Source organism: Struthio camelus, chromosome 1 (genome assembly GCF_040807025.1).
Source record: "Struthio camelus isolate bStrCam1 chromosome 1, bStrCam1.hap1, whole genome shotgun sequence".
Taxonomy (NCBI): domain Eukaryota; kingdom Metazoa; phylum Chordata; class Aves; order Struthioniformes; family Struthionidae; genus Struthio; species Struthio camelus.
Window position 1 is genome coordinate 133472767 of NC_090942.1, and position 20788 is coordinate 133493554.

Here is a 20788-nt window from a genome sequence, read left to right on the forward strand (position 1 = left end):
TTTAAAAGGTCTGCCTGACTTCCTAAAAAATTTTGTTTAAAGATCAGTCCTGAAGTCACTTAATTAAAATTGGAATTGATTTAGAAGAGAAGATCACTCCCTTTTGCTAGGATGAGAAAAAAGTTGCTTTTGGAAGTGGGTTAATTCAAAACAATTTGCAGACTGCTTCAACACAATTGTCGTCTTTGCATCTGTACACGAGATAGTTTCCTGAACTGAGTTAAGCGTTCAGAGCAAGGCAACAAAATTACAGAAGCAACCTCAGGAGCATTCGTCTTTCATATATGCAGCTATGTAATAGTTTGGTATCCTACCAATCTGATAATTATCCTCATAACTGCAAGAAAACTTTTGAAAAATAGATAAATCTTTAAGTACTGACAGAAGCTGTGCATTTTACATAAAGATCATAGAAGCAAATATAACTCTGAGCAAGAATGGCTTAAGATTTCAGTACTGCAATCTAAAGGATGATCTTCTCTTTTCACGCTAAGTTGCCTTCCACACATCTTTTGGATACATTACATGGATAATGCTTTCTTCCTCTGTCTGTCAGACAGAACAAATCAGTAAGCGTTTTAATCTAGGAGAGTTTTCATCAATTTTAATTTGCTTTAAGTGTAGCAACAAAATGCATACTCTAATGGACAAATCTTTCTTATTATCATAACTCTTATTCCTGTATTTTAATATTTCACAACTGATTACACTTAAATAGGAAAAAAAATAAAAACTATCAGATGCTCAGTACTTGTCCTTGAGGTTTTCTTGCCTCCGAGTTCTTCATGTTCATTATTCTACATAAAAGTGACAGCACAGTATTCAAATAAATAATTCTTCTGCAACAGCTATTTCTGATCACAGGTCAGTTGTTCTTTTGCATCTTCTAGGCCATTTGCCAACAGATGACAATCTGCGAAACTACCACTAACCATCCCTCTGGGAAAACAAAGATTGTAGGAGCACAGAGTCATTCTAAACAGCTACTAAAACTCAATGACCAAACTATGTAAGAATATCTATTACTGTCCTTTTGGCTTCAGATTTTGTTTTGTCTCCTTTACTATCATTAGTCATTTCTTAATATGTATTGCGCACTATAAAACATTGACCCTTTGATACTGCACAGACAGTCTTTTCACATACCGGGGTATTATTCACTATCTCCCAGGTCTCCTAAAAGTATCAATACAGATTGTAGCAACAATAAAAGATCACATAACTCTTTTTAAAACGCCAGCTATCCTGTTCATAGATGCTCACAGGACAAGTAACAGTTACTTCTTTCACACAGTCTCCAAAATAAGTCATGTGTCACAAAGGATCTATGCTTGTGATGCAATCATTTCTTATTGCCCAGATTCTCTAGTGGTGAAGGATATGTTTGTTTGTTTTTAATTATACCTTATAAGCTTTTCCATTTAGTTAACAATCTGCATCACTGCTGTCCATCTGATATACTGAACAGTGTCCTTACCTTAGGAAAATAGAACTGCATCCAGAGGCTATTAGCATAGAAACACCCCTGTGACAAACATCTGTTTTAGTTCACTGGCAACACTACTGTTCTTTCAAACAAAATTATACTTTAGGGTTTTCAAATGAAAAATATAAATTGAAAATTACTCCACACCAATGCAACACACACTACATTCTGTGGCTAAAGAACCATTCACTATTCTAAAGGATTTTTCCCTTTAAAGAAAGGACATATTTCCATATACAGAAAAGATTTTCGGAAGCATATATTAGCTGAACCCTATGATTTTCTGAATATGCAAAATATCACTAAACAGGTTAATTATTAACTCTTACTAGCTTCTAATAGTCCTCAATTCACAAAGACAGGCCTTTTGTCTAAAAAATAACCAGGTATCTTTCTCTTAATAATTTGAGAAAGTAGGTGACAATTATATCAGAACTGGAGTAAACGGCTTTCCCAGAAATGGCTGTGGGAAGGAAACGTGGTATTTTTGCTGTCTGGCTAAGGAAGGTGCTAAAGGCCACTAATAGCTCTTTTAACATCCTGATGCCATGTAGAAATAGCAAGACATGAAATTTTTCTGCAGGCTATATTAATTCCAGGAAGTCTCATGGCTCTGTTAGATGGAAAAACCTTAGCATAGAGTTAAAGTAGCAGAGGAGGTAGAACATTTACATAGTCTTCCCATACCTAGATCACCCTCCTACTAGGCATAAGCAATCATTCACCTCATGTGATCCTTTTACTACATGTACCACCCTTGAACCCTTGAACACTCACCACCTGAACAAAGAAGTGATTAAGAAGTAAAGTAAACAATGCCTCCACAAACATGCACACACATCTTGTAAAATAATTAGGCAAAATCCAAGCTAGGATAATAAAAACACCCAACTAGTTAAATCTTCAACTATAAGGAGAATGTATTTTATTCTTAGAATAAAAAGCACACAAATGGAAGAACATTAATAAAATCAATATGAAATAAGTGAAATAAGAGGAAAAAAAATATCACCTGAGAAAGGATAACAGTGCTTTGTATATATTTCCTTTGTGCTTGGAACTGTAAAGGTTTTCCCTCCTCTCTCCCTCAAAAAAGAAAAAGTGTTTCACAGAGTTCTGCCCATTCAGTGCCATAGCCCAAACTACAAACAAGGCTACATACTTAGTCAACAATTCAAAATGAAAACTTTGAAACAAGCCTCATATGTAATAAGGTTCACTACTTACCTAGGTCATGATGCTTTAAGTGAGATTCTATAGTTTGTAATCTACTCATAACTCATTACAAAGTCTATGGTTAGTAGTGAGTTTTTTGATTCAGAGTGGCTTTACTTAGCCTGACTGCTGGCCAGATACTTCCTGGTTACCCAAAAAAAAAGGTTTCCCTCCCCTCCGCATGGTCAATATAATCAGAAAGGCAGAAAGTTTTTTGATTAGGCCATGTCTATGTGGCAATATATTTGCTTTAATTTTGTTTCTTGTCATCAAAAAGAGAAACAGAAAAAGGTTTTCATAGTAGTAACAGTGGTTTTAATCACTGCTATTCAAAAATCATTGCTCACACCAATTAATCTTATATATCAGATAGATACAGATATTTCAGGTTCTGTGTAACCACCCAATAGGCCACAAGCCTCATCAATTAATAATGTAAAACTAACATTCTGTAACAGAGTGAAAACAACACCTAGAGGCCATTAATATCAATTGACACAAACTCCTATGGCTTACAAGAAAAATATCCTCTAATTGCTGTAAACGCTTTGCTGCAAGCTCAGTCAACTTACAGTACTGCTTATATGAAAGTGTTCTGTCTATAAATTTTACAGGAAAAAGTATCAGGTATATGTCTATTCATTTAGGTTTTGAACCATCTGATACTATCAGGTTCAATATGACATTCATCAACTAATTACCTTTTGACAAGAATATGAAAGAAAATACTTTGACAGCCGAAACACAGGCAGAATGAAAAAAAGAAGGGCGCTAGTGAAGTAAAGGCACCTTAGGAAGAATATGATAACAGTTATATAATACCAGTGAAAATTACTGCTGAACAGCCACACAGTAAATTCACGTTTGCGATAAAAGAAAGAAAAACTTCAAAATGAGAGTGTGACAATTCTTTAAAAGTGGCATGTCGTTGGGGCACCAAGTCTCACCCAGAATGATAGAAAGTGTGAAATAATAATCACTGGCTATTAGATCCTTGCTCAGGTTCAGTCATGAACACGTACAAGCTCTCAAGGTGTTTTTGCCAGGTAACACAGCTTATACTTTTTTTATTATTATTATTTTCTGTAAAACAGAGACAATTGAATTACTAGGTACAAATGAATCATTCAAATTCCCTTCTTCCTACCTGAAAAGAGTTCCTAAAGCTGACTTGATGTCTGCAGATATATTCCTCGTATATAGGACAGGCAAATAATTTTCATTCTATGCTCTTTTTTTTTTTTTAAATAGACTGTTAACTAATCATTAGGACTTCCATCAAGAAGTGTAAAGTTGTTGCTTTGTTGAAGATAACAGCTTCATCACACAGATTGCTCGTTTCTTTCCAATCTAAGGAAATTTTTTTGAAAAAGAAAATGAACTGTCTCGCTTGTGTAGACATATTTTGATACATCTGATATTTATTATATTTATTATATGAGACTAAGTATACTCTAGAAAATAATATTTCTTAAGAATTCATACAGAGAATCATAATTTTGAAAGAAAAGTTCTTATAGCTCTTAAGGTATACAAGATGAGTCAAACAGAATAACTATTTGAGATTTTTTTATAAAAATTTCAAAAATTTTACTCAGTATTTCACCACTTTTAGAACCAGAAAAATATCCTGGATTATTTTTACCCAGTTAAAATTTATATTTTGCTCCTACAAAACAAACTAAAATTCAGAAGGATCAACAATGCATACAAGGTCAAAGCTCTTTCCTTCCTTTTTTCCCAATACTGATTTTCCATAGTGGTACAACAACTAGAACCACCCATTCATTCACTCATAATAATTAAGGTACAGAAACGCTCAACATCAAAAACAGAAGCAGCTTTCTGCTACATGACAAAATACATCTATAGACCTTAATCTCGTAACAATGATGTGAAGGCCCTCATATACTTTCTGGCAGCCCACCACCGGCTGGATTGTTCTCCCAGTGCAATTATTTTCATCCTAGAATAAATTTCAACTGGAAGAGCAAATTTCACAACAGGAAAAAGGAACACAGCATATAGCTTTTCATTAACTCCATGCATAACAATCTGTAGAAAAATAGAAGACCGCAGAATATAATACTAATCCTCCCCTTTACTGAATATAAGACAACAAACATCAGATTACTCTCTTAGGTAATGTGAGTGTCTAAAATGCCACTAGCCTTGGTTTCTAACTCTCCTAATCAAGTTATAACTCTTCATGTAATAAAGTCTTTCATATAACCTTTTTTCCATTTCCCCTCTTCTAACAGATTTTTTTTTAAACAAAAAAATCATTTTTTTCCTTTGTCTATTCAGCATCCTTGAAAAAACCACCAGATGGCATTGCAGTGTTCATGTATTTTATTTAACTCTCCTTAGAGGGAATAAATCTGTTCATCAGTATGAAGCCCTCTTTCCTAACCTACTTCCTGTTTGATAAATATTAAATAACTTTTTAAATAAAAACCTCCTACTGATCAAAAGCAAGTGTTCAAATACCTCTCAGCCTGAAGAAATAGAATTTAAGAAACTTAAGTTAAACCGCATGGCTAGTAAAACCACACGGCTAGAAAGTCTACAATTTATTTCAGAGAAAAAAGTGGAAGTAAAACATTTAGAAATGTATTACCATAAGTTGCACTAAATGCAATAAAGTTTACACATGCTTAAAAAAAATCCTTTTTGAATAAGTACTATTTCCTTTCTCTTGGGAAGGAGGATTGCTTTGAAAAATAGACACCTCAGTGCATTTCACACAAAATAAATCCAAGGTTTTATGCATTTTAAGCATATTGTAAGTTTATACGCAGTTCAGCATCACTCTAAAAAAGGCACTTTTTCCTACATTTTTGGAATTTAAGCCCGTTCCAGTAAAGTATGACATGCTGTACAAACTAGTATATAAATGTTTAACTATTTATTCTTCCTTTGCATCAAGCAGGATATGCCAATCAAACAAAGGAATTGCTTCATGAAGCAACATCCTTCGAATCATTTAAGAAAGCCAAGAACTAGTGTAAGAGTCAAGTTTCCCATTTAGCATATCACATCTGATATTCAGTCTGTGCTAACTGAAAGTTCATCTTTGAGGTTACTGTTTCAGGCTATGAAGCCACTCCAGAAGCTCATGGGAACATCACTGAATACCTACAATACCCCAGTTAAAAAACAGTACATCTACTCTGAAATTACTGTTTGGAATAGCAAAGCTCAAGGCATGGGATCTTTTCATTCTTGCTTGAGAAGACCTAAAACCTAAAATAGGAGTTCTACAATTAACTGTAAGTGACAAAAACAGTTTAGGTGTACTGAAATTTAATTTACTTTTTGCTTATGGAGATATAGGAACATGTTTCTTTAGTTATTTTGTTATTATTGGAACTGTTACTGGAAGTGCTCACCCACCTATTTTTATGCAAGAGACAAGATTACGTACTCTAATGGAACATGGATTAATTTTATATTTGAAGAGTCATTTGAAACCATTCACATCACGTTACAGAATTGACTGAAAATATTAACTGAAAAAAGTTACATGCATTCTGTCAAATATAAACAGAATAATCATAAAGATAAAACATGAAACAGGTATGTCACAACTACGAGCAAACTAACTTAAGAGCATGTTTTCCTGCTAACATAGTAAGCACATTGCTAATACTTTTCCATACACACATTGTATTATTATGCTTAACTGATAAACAGCACACAATGGTAGAACAGCTTTATAACTGCTCTTCTGTTTATGAAGGATTCAAGGATTGCCTTTAAGTAACGTCATTTAAGTGCTTTGCATAACAACAGCTCTCGTGATCAAATATTTAATCCAGTGCAGTAACCTAAGCCTTCTCTTACAATGGTCTTTAAACTGCCTTTGAGTCAACACATGCAAAGACAAGAACAACACGTTGATTCTAGTTTTCAAACACATATAGCTAATTATCTGATAAAACTTAAATCCTGAGAAGACAGTAAACTGTCAGTATCATCATTCATTTTTAGGAATAAAAACAGATTCTTAAGTTGCAAATTGTTCCACGTTTGTGGCATGCTGTGAACCCTCACTGACTTTGTGAAGGTAGGTTTTCCTGTACTTAACAGATCAGAGAAGTGGTTGGAAACGTACTTCTACTGCATGGAGAAACTCATAGTTTTATTAATCATTATTTTCTTAGCACAGCTGGTAAAAGCCTTACAAAAGAAGAGCACTGCTGTACTAGAGCAGGAAAAATCCAACTGGCACTGCAGACGACATCTTTTCAAAGATAGGTCTCTGTCACTAAAAACTGAACTTAAATGTATAAAGAGCACACGGTTTACACTTTCAGATTCAGTACTTAGAAACAGTCTCAAAGAAGATGAACTAGAAAGAACAAACCACAGTCAGGACAAGTATTTAGCATATTAACATAACAACCCCTTTACTCGTGATACATTCCTTTAATTTGTAACAGAGAAGCAATTACATAATAGCAATAAATCTCCAAAAAGCAGAAGCTACTACTCCATGTTTATAATTATTCTTCAATTCAGTCTGAAGAAGCAAGTTCTTAGGTAAAAATGGAAGTCTAAAGTAGCACTGCCAGTTCACTTTTTTTCTTTTTACTCTTTAGTTATCATGATCATGAGACAAGATAGATCATAGAACACCCGAATTATTTAACTTGAAACTATAATTAGAAAGTGTCTGTGTACTTCACTCAAATAAATTAGATTTCAGATTACAATTAAAAAGATGACTTATTTTTCTGTTTTGGTTAATACAGATAAAGAGCCAAAGGAGGGGATAGGAACAGGTGTATAGCTTTCAAGTGCACATATTTAGTTATTATGAAATACTTCGTTATTCCCATAAAGGCATGGAATTGTTTTTATTTTAAAGTCTATATTTTTCCAATTAAAAAATAAAATTCACATCCTGCTGCAGTTTAGCTTTACCCTTAACGTATAACACTTTCAAGCTAGATTTGCATTAAACTTCAATACCAGAGGTACAGTTTTGCTTTCTTGCTTTCATTCAAAAAGCTTCTTACGTTACAATATTTTTCAGGTTTTCTTTTCCTCCTACCTTGAGTTTTTATGAAAGAAACAAAGAAAGAAGTATATCTGCATTCAACTTTGAAAATAAATTGAAGTATGCTTCAGGCTTCTAGAACAACAAGAGATTCCCAGAGACATAGTAAGGAATTTGAAGTAAACACCAGCTGAATTTCTGATCCACATGGTACAATGCGACTCAAATACATACAACTAAATAAGGACCATGTCCTCTCCACCCTCTGCCTCTGCTTAGCATGTCCACATAGAACTAAAGTTTCATTTTCCAAGTTGAATCTTTCTTTTTCCCCCCCTCCATTTCCAACTATAAGTTGCACTCTCTTTAAGAAACTTTTATTTTCACAGTACAGGTAAATGAACTTTTTATGTAGCCAAAAGTTCCATTACAATAAATAAGATGTTAAGCATTCAGGAAAAACCTCAAAGCAGTACTATGTCCATAATACATTCTATCTACTTCTGTGGAAGTTCCTCAAGTTCAAGGGCACTAAACAACAACAGCAATGGCAGCAGGATCTCATATTTCAGTAAAATTCAGATTTTTTCCCCTGCATGTACATCACCACAAAACTGCATTTAAAGGGGAAAATTTCCAGGCACGGTACTGCAATAAAGTACTGTAGAAGTCTTTTTGGCAATTCAGGCAGCTGAAACTATATACAGTATAAGCAGATCTCATGTGAGAACACGAAGAACTCCAACTTAAAAGTGGGCTACAATACAAAGATTTCCATTAGGGTTTTTCTTTTTTATTATATTATCAGGATGTAAATACATGCAGTATATCTTATAAAGTATTCTGGGTATTCTTTTACTTAGCTGGAGAGCAGTTATTATTTCTTTCCAGAATAGGATTTAAAATGTACTTTTCCTTGCATTGATTCATCATGGAAAGAGGATACAGGCAAAAATGATGAAATAAGATGCAAAGACAATCCGAGTTCTTATTACTGTCACGCTCAAGAGATAAGTATCTTATAACTGGCTATTTTTATTTTTTTGTTCCTTAAAAATAGAGGTCATTGTAAAAGTTATTTTTATGATGAGCAATGATGTTTATACTAAATCATTTATACTAAGTGACCTCAACCTAAAGCTCCCAAGAACAAAGTTGTACTCCAACAGAAATACCACATCCAGATACTTTTAAATGATACCTACCATTAGAACCAGAATAAGCTAGCTCCACAAGAAAATACAGAGGCTTCATTATCGTATTACAAACACCTTAACCTGTCATTAACTCTTTTGCTTTGCATATACTGAGTATATGCCAAGTTTATTGTGCTTAAATAACCTGGAATATATTCTGATCTCAAATCTTGGTTGAAGAATAGTTTAACACTATAGTTGTACTCCTTATGCTTTCCCTCATTCTATATTTCCAATCACTTAAATATTGAAGGCATAATCAGTTTGATAATACTGTTACAAATGTAACCTATTGAAAGTGCAGCATATGATTTAAGCTGTTGCCCAAAATATAAAAACATCTCTGTCCTCACCACGCATCACTTCAGAACAACAACTAGCAACCAGCTCCAGCCAGAAACAGATAAAAATACAGAAAGAATTCAGGGTTAGATTTCTAGAAGACATTATAACAAAAGCTACCTAAAACGCTTCAATGCCAAAAGGAAAACAACCAGTAACAACGAACCCAGTTACTAAGTAGTAATCTATCAACAAGGTATCAAGACTTCCATTCAGGATTTAGTGTACTTTAGTAACACGTGGTGAGACAGGAGTTTGCAGAAGCAGCATCCTATAAATTTCCATTATTCAATAAAACGTAAAAGAGGGGAAAATTAGAATTTCAGGATGACAGATCAAAAGTGAGGTGAAAACACACAATTGTCTCAGTATTGATGTTCCCTTTATTTGCATATGAAAATAACTCATCTGTAATAACTGCAGGAAAGATGTTTGGTAAACATTTCACCCTCTGCTACGTTTCTGAAAAACTGCCCATGTTTTCCTTGTTGCATTAATCTCTTCATCCATGTATTAGGTTACCCTTTCAGAAAATATGTATTGCTGTTCACTTTTCATGGTTAATAAATTTAATGTGCTTCATCTATTCTTTGAATTATGAAAATCAGTAGTCTAAACCAAAATTACCTGAACTGTGTATCTGAGAGATTCTTCACTGTAGGTATACAGTAAAATACACAAATTCAGTAGCTTACATTAACAATACTGACTGCATTAAAGTATTTTAAATAAATTAAATAGTCTTGAGAATATCTTGGAATAAAATATGCTGGTTTTTCATAGATGGGTTGTTACATTCATTTGACTTTACAGATCTTACGTGTCTACTGTTCTGTTTTTTTCTATCAGGTCCACACAACAAAATACAGTCTAAAAACATATAGAAGTTACTAACTTTTTTGCTGTAGAATTTGAAACCCTCTTAATCACATTCAAGAACAGTATAAAAACATCTTAGTGTACATTTGCAAATTTTAAGTTTTTTTTTTTTTTTAATAAATCATAACCGCAGAGAAGGATCTACTTACCTGATCCCCTTTTCGTCACAACCTTCAAGCTATGAGTTAGAGTAGCATACAAGAGAATCAAGTGTGGAATAGGAGCTTTCATCTTCTGGCTCTCCAAGGCTACTCCCTTGAGTACCAGCAAGAAAAAAAAAGAAAAGAAAAAAGATTGAAAACATTGGTTTTATATTGGTACTGAAACACCTTTGCAGAAACTAAGCATAATACTGACATAGTGAAAATGCTGAATACAGTGTTTGTGAGCAGTTTAACACATCAAAATGATGTATTGTTTGTGAAAAAATAAACAAACTGAAATCACCATAAGACTAACACATGCACATGCTACATTTAACCCTAGAGCTTCAATTCCAACTTTGCCTATGCATTAAAAACATACTAGGTCCCTGTTAAACCCCTCAAACAAATCTCCTGAATCAAAAAATTAAGATGCATTTATTCTATGAAAAAGTGTGACCATTTCACTGAACTTCCAAAATAATGTCTACTTCTGTCTTTTATCACACCATCTACTTTTCCCCTGCCACAGAAAAAGGAAAAGAATGCACTTCTGCATTAGTTTTGCTTCCATTAATTCATTCCGCAGGTTGAGCACAAGGTTCATCGTGCAACAAAAAATTAAAAGTAAATCTGCTCAATTTAGGAACAGTGAAAAGGCAACCGTAAGAGCCCACCAGAGGAATCAGCATAGAATCCAGGAAATTGCTTTTACATGAGTTGAAAGCGCATGAGCACTGCCAGACCAAACATATTCACCGCACTAAACCAGAAACTCGCATTAACAGGATGGAAAACAGGTAGATCACGAGTTGTGGCTCAAACACTAAGATGTGAATAAAGGCTTGTATTTCCGCTATTTGTGTTCTCTGGAGATTAAGTGGTATGAGCAGCAGGTGAAAACAGGGACTAAACATTCTGTTAGGTATAACTGGAAGGTGTAATCTAGTCATAATGATTATCAGCTTTGCTCTGGAAAGGCTGATAGGACTAAAAGCTTACATTTAAAACTGTTAAAAGGGTGAAGGGAGGCCAAATCTTCCTCTCTAGTCAAGTTAGATGGAAACTTTGTGATAGTATTATATGCAAAAATATCCTTGTCTAAAAAAAAAAGGCTATAATAGTTCTTTAATATTATAAACAAAGACCTAGATGACACAAAGTGGTTTTGATATTGACCCCTGCGGATCACAGCACTGTACAGCAATGGATAAAATTCTCTGAAGGAATCACAAAGTATAAGCTTTCATTTCAAAAGAGACAGTGAATCTTTTGCACTTTCATTGGCAGTGAGGTTACTGAGTACCCAAGACATTTTTGAAAGCAATATATTTAAGTATCTTTGTTTTAAAAGAGAACAGGTTAGAAATAAGGAATGGTGTGGGTGTAAAACAGCACAGTAGGGGAAGAATTACTTAAATAAAGATGACGATCCTATAAAGAACTCATCTTAGCTTTATATTTCAAGACATTTAAGAACTAACCATAAACCTACTGGATTCATGATTATGACTTTATTAAAGATGAGAGAGTGGAAGAATACAGTCTGACAACAGTTTGGGATATCTAACCTTTAATAACTTATACACACAAAGATACACAAAAGTATTAATATATTAACTTATGCACTGGCTGTAAACAAACTAGTATTTTAGCATCACAAGTGAAGGACTAACATTTACCATTCACCCAGACCTTTAGAAAAGTTAGACAATAATCTGCTTACCTATATAGTAACTAAAGTACATAGGATTTCTGCGAGTTAAATTTAGTGCAATGCTACCATTTTCAGTTAAATTTAGAATTTAAATAAATAATTCTCTGATCACCAGCATTTATAAATAATATAGAGCCTTAGAATTTTAAGAAGTCAGACATGAAGGTTAATTTTCTAGAGGCACAATAAATAGATACCCATAAAGTGTTATGCCCATTTCACTGCAGATCTGAGTCAAGCATTTCTGAAACCAAAACCACATTTCTCAGCCACTGCACTAACCGATGCTGCAGGAAATCCTGAGGCTGATACGTTTAGCCTCCAAAGCACTACCTCCAAACAGCTCCTTGCTCTGCATGAGCTTAATAAATACTGTCCAAAGAGCCACAGGATCTTACTATGCAATTACAAACTCACTAAACAGATTCTGACTGTGAAAGCAGCTCCGAGAACATCTTTTATGACCATACAGTTAAAGATGATATTGTTGATTATTGTGAAAGAAATGTAAACATACATACATACATACATACATATATATATATATATAAACATATATTTGTAGGACAACCATGTAGCGGTTGTAAAGCTTGCAGTTATCAAAGGAAACCTTAATAAATACAAGAATATCAATATGAAACTACTCAAGCAACTAAATCCTTCTTTTGGTCCAGTTGTATTTCACTAAGTTTTCAAGTCAATTAAAAAAAAAACCATATTCATTACAATCGGTACCACAACGCAAGGACTACAATTTAACCACACAATGCCACTGTTGAAGCCATTCTCACGTACCTTTATAACGAGGTAAGACAAATTGGCTGTTGCCTACTCTGCCTGTGGTAAATCCCTAGAAAGTAAAGTTTGCTACTACCTTTGAGATACAAAAAAGGCATTACCGCTAGCGGAAAAAGGGGAGGGATGGCTTCCAGAAGCAGCAGTCGTGCCTCCCCTTGCAGCAGCACGAGCAACAAACGGGCCCATACTTAGAGACTCTCCCCAGAGTTTTCCAATCCCTCTTTTTTTTTTTCACTCCCTTTGCTGAGGCAGGAGGAGTTCAGTTCAGCTTTCTGGCCTTCTCTTCATTTTTAAAAGCAACAACTCAAACAGACAAAGGACAAAGAATGAGGTAAAGATCGCTGCGGCGGAGCTGGCGCCTTACGGCTTCGCAAGTTGTCTTGTGAGGCTGGAAAATCTGGCTCACGCCACTCTTACGGCTGATTCAAAGCAGATAAAACATCCCGCGTCCCCTGTTCCAGGTGAATGCCCTAGTGCTGACTATTCTAGGGAAGGTCACCCTATTGAAATTAGCTGTAAAACACAAAATAAGCAAGTCAGAAAAAAATCAGAAAGGAACATCCCAAGGGGGAGCCTATAACAAGTCCACGGAAAAGTCCTTCACTGTTTTAATGAGTGTGTCTGAGGCATAGATACTGTAATATATTAAGTTGGGGCTTAAATTTAAAATAGAAATAGAAGACTAGTAATTCTGAGAGGCCAAATACTTAACATTAACTGCAGCGTGACAACATATCTATTGGAAACTGCCTTCTTTTGAGCAAAGAATTTTATAAGGAAGAGATTGTTTTACAAGTGACCAAGTAATATATATTTTTTTAATATCAAACATTTTTAATTTAAAGTGCAAGGTGAACGAACCTGTTTTATTTTATTAAAAAACAAGCAGACAAACAGCTTATTTACGCTCATACTGGGCATACGGGGCGGGTCTGGACAGCAGGGCGCCGCTGGGGGCGGAGGCCGCGAGCCGCCCCGGGCCGGTGCCAGCCGGTTCCAGCCGGTGCGAGGCCGCCGGGGAGAGCGCGGGGGCGCCGAGCCTCGGCCGCCCCGAGGCCGCCCGGGGCCGCTGCTCGAGCGCCGGGCGGAGAGGGTGGCAGCCGCGGGGGCCGGGAGGAGGCGGTGGCGGTGGCTGGAGGCGGCTCGGGGGCGCCGAGGGGGGAGCCGGCAGCAGCACCGGGGAAGGGGAGCGGGGCGGCGGCGGGAGGCCGTTAGGCGCCCCCCGTCGCCTCGGCGAAGGCCGCGGGGGGCCCGAGCGTCACCGACAGCGCAGTGAGGGGAGCGGGGACGGGGAAGGGCAGGAGAGGGGCCGGCTGGAGCGGGGGCAGAGGTGTCCCCAGGTGCTGCTTTAGCTGCGTGTGCCGTCTTTTTCTCAGTAGTCAGAAGTTCGTGTTCGTTGGCAATAAATGAAATCCAAATTCCCCAAGTTGAGACCGTTTTGCCTGTGACAGCCCTTCTACAGAAGCCTTTTTTTTTTTTCCCCCCTCATTTTCAGTTACCTCAAACAGGAAGTTGCGACAGTGTCGTGGTGCTTTAAAAAGTTAACTGCAGCTGCTCCAGTTGTATCAGTCAGCATGTTTTACATGCTCTTTGGTGTGGCCAGTCTCCTTCAGTAAACAGTAGACTAAAACTCTTCTAGAACCAGGTATTTTTGGTTGTGTTATCTGTATATGATAGCAGGAACTGAAATATCTTCAGCTTTGATCCGTATTCACAAGTTAAGGTTTTCAGGAGCAGGTTGCTTGTCTGCATGAACTACGATATGGAAAGTGTGTTGAGTATTTTTGAATAAAAATAATCTATACAAGTTTTAGGTAGACATTAAAAATTCTTTTCTGTAGAAAGTGTCATTGCTTCACAACAAGAAAAAAGAAAATCTAGTGTCTATATTGCTGAGTGTCTTGATTTCCTGTTGAGAAACAGAAATACAGCTGTATCTCAACACTAAAGTTTGGAGGAGAAAATTCTGCTTTCTTAATTGTCTTCCATCACTTTAGGCCTTTCTTAAAACTTAATCATATTAGTAGGAATCTTTCTATTGGCTACCTTACAATAGCTTAAAGCAGTTGACCGTACGCTAGCCTATAAATCCTAGCTAGCTTCCATCACCTGTTTATCTGAAAATGATTTTCCTTCCTACCTTTCTAACTCTGAAGTAGCTTCTTTAATACTTGTGTTCACAACTGCTTTATTTTCTTCCTCAAACATGTTCCCTTAAAAAAAAAAATCTTTCTTTCTTGTGATCCCTGCAAAAACACTTAAGGACTGTTGCACTGTGGTAATGGGCTTTTATGACAGGCTCATCATGCTCTTCAGTACTGTCACATTGTCTCCTAGTGCTCAAGCAATGTATGCACCTCTTGTCGGTTAGTAATAAGCACAATGAAAAGGGAACTCTTATTAACTTCTATATATTCACTGGGCCTTGAACAGATACCTGGGGTTCAGGTGTCATGAACGTGATGTGTTAGCTAGCAAATCAGTCTGCTTCAAAAAAAAAAAAAAACAAGGAAACAACTATTTAAGTCTGCGTTGTTATTGGACAAAACAGCCTTTATACGATAGTAATATTCTCAAAATTTTCAGTTTCCCTTCTCGAGGGAGAATTTGGGGAGGTAGTGAACATTTCTTTCTTAGCAGTCCATAAATCTGTTTCTGGTAAATTACGAAGGAGTAACAAAGTTGCGAAGAGACATCTTATTTGAAAAGAAGGTACTTTACTTAATGAAGAGAAACAATTAAGAAAAGTAGTTGAGTAACTTTCTTTTTTTTTTTTGCATGGCAATTCTTCATAAATCCATGAACAGCATGTCGTTAGGTCTCACGGAGCTTTGTAAAGCACATGCACTTACAATGCATTAGTATAGTATTAAGGAGTACGTGTGGTTCGTCCAGAACACAACTCAAAAACAGTTTGAACATAATTGGTTTAGATTCTTAAACTGCAAGACCAAAATAGAATCAGGGCGATCTCATAAGCAGGTGTCAATTCATTGTCATGATCTGCTACATTAGCGTCCTGGAGCAAAAGGAGAGCGGTAACAGTATTTAAAAAGAGGAATATACACCGGTTTTGGAGATTAAAAGGCCATAAAAACAATCCTTTCCAGAGTCCTAGAAAACAAAAAGGTTTAGCAATCAGATTGTCGAGTCATGAGAAACCAGTCCTAAGCACCAGGGGAGGCACTTAAGGTGCTGGGTTTTCTTTGTAAATCAATGCTGGTCTTCTGGCTATGTGGCAGTCCTAAACTAAAGAAAGTTGTGACTGCTACCAAAGGAAAAAAAAAAGCAAGATTTGAAGGAATTAATGACAGTGTCGTAAGTGGTGGTAGCCAAAAGCCAATGTGCCGCCTGTCTGGCTCAGCAGGCTGCAAATACGAACACTGGCAGAGTCTTTTGCAGAGAGATCCACTCAACTGCATTGTCATGTTTGCCATTGGACTTGTTGCTCATCACTGCTTTCTCTTTAAAATGCTTTTTATTGAAAAGATTTTTATATCCTTCAGACTCCATCATGCAAGGTACTGTACACGTGGCAATTTGATTGTAGGCATTTAGAATAATTCTATGTATCTTCTACACATGAAAAAAATAGAGCATCAACCATTTCCAAAACTTTCAGATAGATCACTTGAAACATGCATTGTTTAAACATAGAGCAGGTAAGAAGACATTTTACAAGGAAAAGACCTACTGTCAGAACTACAAGAATCCTGATGTCTTGCTCAGCATTTATTTTCCCAATCTTGTGTAAGACAGTAACGTCAGCATAGTATGTGCAGTAAAGTTGATGGACTATTCACATTTTGCACATTGCTTACAGTGCTTAATGTGCTCCTGTTTACTTCATTAAGTGACTTTTTTGTTTGGTAGGTGGATAAGATTTATATATAGCACTTTTATTAGGAGAAAAATACATTGCAGCAGATTGCAGATACCTGAAATGTAACGGATCATATGCTTGAGAACCCTCTATTCAATAAACAGTTGAACATCTTGTCCCTCAGAACCATAGATTAAAATAATTGCATAGCTGAAATATATCTGACGCATACTTTCGGGAACCGTTGTGGAGAGGAGAAGAAAAAGAACAGGAGAAGGGAGTTGACAGTGGCTTTCCAGTGGTTTCACAGCTCCTTGTGGGATATAGGTGAGCAGGGCATCCCAGATAATTCATTGAGGTTAGCTCAGTCACAGCCAGAAGCATTTGTGCCAACACAACAGTGGTATGTCTTGTCACGCTCGTGGCATTGCAACAGCATTTGTCTCACCTATCAGCTCCTGTAGCCTCAAAAGCCAGAAGCTGGCCATTGCGCTTAAAAGCAATATCTGCTTGCCCAATAGTAACAAATGTATCCTTTAGTTTTACTTTCCCCAGTCCAGTTGAGCAATGAACAGAGGGCAACACGCCATCCTATATGACAGCAAGAGAGTGGCAAAGCCTTAATTCCCACAGAGTAGTGCCTGCAGATAATGCATCTAGTTGCGCTGAATGAAACTCCCTAGGGCTATTGCTCCTTTTACAATTGAGCGAGCGGGGAGTGAGTGGGCAGAGCCTGATACTGCACTGTGCCACCTGAGGAGTGCTGATGCAAGAGGGGCAGCATAGGAAAGTCCTGGAGAGTGTGCCAATGAGTTATTTACTCAACACTGCCGTAAAGTTATGAGAGTGGTCTTTTATTTTATATTACACTTCATACTGTATAAACGCACTTTGTATTTTTAGAGTTGTGAAAAGTGAGAAATAGGTGTTTGATTTATTCTTCCACTTTCACAGGCTAACTGTCAAACCATTTATGCTTGTCCAAACCAAACTTTGATATCCTGCTCTCTGGGCCCCGGGGCCAAACCAAATCAAACTTTAATTACCTCGCTGTCCCAGCCTCCCCCTGCCAAAGCCTCCTCCACAGTCTGGGGCTGTTGACCGACCCCACTACCAGCCCGAGCTCTGCCTGCTGTAGTCAGACCCTGTGTGACTGCACCCTATCGGGGAGGGCACAGCCCTTGGCTCCTGGTTCCCCGTCCCTCGGGAAGCAACTGAGCCTTACTGCTCCCTGACACCTGCGTACTCAACAGGGCTACCGTTCTGAAATCTCAGAAACAACTGTGTTCAGCAATGTCCGCCTCAAACCTGTTTGTTTCCAATAAGAGAATATTTCTTGCATTTTAGTGTTACAAATAACCCAGGAAAGTCACTCCTCCTCCACTGAAAATTCAAGGAGTGTATTGAGGTTCCTATGTTTACAAACAAGAGTAATAAAAAGCTTTAGAAGATCACATTTTTGCCAAATTCTTTACGATAAAATTGCTTTAAGACAGTATCCCACTGTAAGAAATAGAATCACCTGTAAAAAGCATTCAGGTAGCAGAAATTCAGCAGCTGTATGGGACTTCATAGGCAAACTACTACCCTATTAAAACAAAGGATCCATATGCTGAATTTCCCATTTATATATAAACAGTACATCAAGGGTCTGAAGAGAAACATCAAAAAAGACTACTCAGCTTTACCATTCAAATTTAGGATGTTTTGTATAATAATCAGAAGCAGAACAATTTCTGCAAGCACTGTAATCATCTAATTAGCTTTTAAAGGATTCAAGCACTGATGATATACAATGTCTAATATATACCTATGCAGTTTATGTTCTAGGAAGAAAACTACAAAACTGGATATGGCTAAAAATTGTTATGACAATTCATGGCAATTCAGTGTGCCATGTAGGACTACCCAACATAGAGGCCAGAAGATACTAAATTATTTTAGAGGCAGGAGGAGTCCTCAGTTTTATCTTCTTTTACTGCAACAGCGATGGGTACAGCCATCCTCTGTAGCAGCTCTTTCTGCTCTTTTCTGGACACATTTCACAGTGAAGCAGCTTGTGTAGAATACAGACACTCCATACTACAGTTTAGTAATTCCCGCTCTTTTATTATAGGAAGATTAGAAGGGTAAAGGGAAGAAAGGATCATAAATGGTGCTAAAGCTTCTCCCATTAAAACTGGAAGGTGTTCATCTCAGCTGAAAGATAGTCTTGAAAATGCCCAGGCCTGTCATTCAGTTCAGAATGACGTTCCTTTATTCCTACTTCAGTATTGCTTCACTGTTGCTGTTGTTCTGTTTGGTTAGTTTTTGAAAAGCATGTATTGATGGCTTTAATTTCTCAGCAAAACTCTGCTCACCACTCCATTACTCTAAAACCAGCCAGCCATCTAATATTCCCAATGCTTAAGAAATTTTCATTGCTCAGAAAAAAACAAAGTAACACGTATTTGAATCTGATCTAAAGCTGTACTGAGATCCAAGATCAAAAAGGAGGTGCTGCTGGCCTAATCAACTACAACTTTCAAGTGCTGCCGAGTATTGCTACTTATTAATAGTTGCAGCCTTTGAGTTGACACTAAGAGGAAGAGGTCAGTCTCAGAAGAGACAGAGCTTCCTGTTTCCTAATAATGTATTATAAACTTTAGCCATGAAATATGTGATATCTGACTGTAAAGCTTCAACAGGCCGATGAATGAGAGTGGTCACTCCAAAACCTTCTAAAATCAATTTCAGATGCTTGCAATGGAAAATATGAATCAAACAAAGCTTTACATATCCAAGTCACCGACTGAGTACTATACTGATAGTGCAGTATATTCTATAAATTTCTGTCAATTTTCATAGCTGAAGGCTGCTCAAATGATATTCTCAAAATCTTGCTTTGAGATAAAGAGCAAAACAAAAAATCTTAACAATAAATTTCCTTTGGAAATCAGGAGTATTGTCTTCCACCATGGTACATACTCCCTGTCCTGTCAAAGCTGGAATTTCAAATATTCATGGATCAAGAAGAGACTGGGAGAAACAGACTCAGGTCTCAGCTGCAGCAGACCAAACTTGGGATTCCAAGTCCCTGATTCCAAGCCTTTTATCTTAATACGGATGGGACATAAAATAGAAATAACACAGAAGGGATTGGAATCCTGAGACTCTTCCTTTCCTAGAGAAGTTTTATAACTATTAAGCTAGAATTTGTCTCCTTTTGCTTGTTATCCCAGGTCTCTGAATTTAGTATTCACAGATGCACAGGTATTAGTTTTCCCAAAAAGTTACAGAGGTTGCTGTCATCAAAGTAGCTGGATGAGGGATTTGGGAAATGAGGGTTCAAACTCCCATCTTATAACCCAAATAATGCTCCCATTTACTGGGCATGTGCTCTAGCATTATATTTTTAAAATGAACACATATACAGATTGTGTACTTTCAAAGTAGTTTGCACTGAGTAAAGTGTTATTGTGTAAAATAACTGCAGCAAATGTTTATGGTGGTTCATTCAAAATTCTTCAGTTAATTTCTACCCTGCTGTACAGAATGATTCCCATCGTATTCAGTATAAATAAAAGCAGAGCATCCCATAAAATTTTATCATCTCCTATTTTGTGAAAGCCCCCAGAAACTTTTAAAAGCTCACTCGTTTCCACAGAACTCAAAATCAAACATAGCATTATTTGTCCATGAATCCATGCTGCTGTCTATCTACTAGTATGACCAATGAATACCATGTACAAAATCTATTTATTGAATATCAAAGCTGAGGTTTTGACTTGAAAAATGGATGTCTAAAAAATGAAAGATTTTAAATGCATTCTAAAAATAAAAGCATCAACTGTTGGTGCTTACATTATTTCCACAGGATCTTGAATTCAAACACATATTCCCCCTGTGCACACTAAAGAAATAACATGATCTCTTACTCTCAAAGAGCTGCCATCCCAGTATCAAACAATGAACTGGGAAGGCTCTATCGTTTGCGTAGCTGCAGGAGTAGCAGAAGACCCACGAGAAGTGACAGTAGTCTATCTATTCTTGTCTCTCAATTGTTTGAAGCTGCTCTTCTCACATGTTAACCGGGGAAATAGAAGTGGATGCATATGCAAGGCACATTTATTTCATTGGTTGTGAATTTGATACAAAACAAATCTCATTGAACTTTCCATGAGTTATGACATCAGGATATTAAT

General features: G+C 36.7%; 1 protein-coding gene across 1 annotated transcript in view; it reads right to left on the bottom strand.

Moving 5' to 3' along the window:
• The window catches only part of IL1RAPL1 (interleukin 1 receptor accessory protein like 1), a 764216-nt gene that overhangs the window by 666066 nt on the left and 77362 nt on the right, over positions 1-20788 (bottom strand). Inside the window, exon 2 of the mRNA XM_009665395.2 lies at positions 10273-10378. Within this exon, the coding sequence (XP_009663690.1) occupies positions 10273-10354 (82 nt within the window). The 5' untranslated portion in view covers positions 10355-10378. The remainder of the gene's footprint in view (positions 1-10272; positions 10379-20788) is intronic.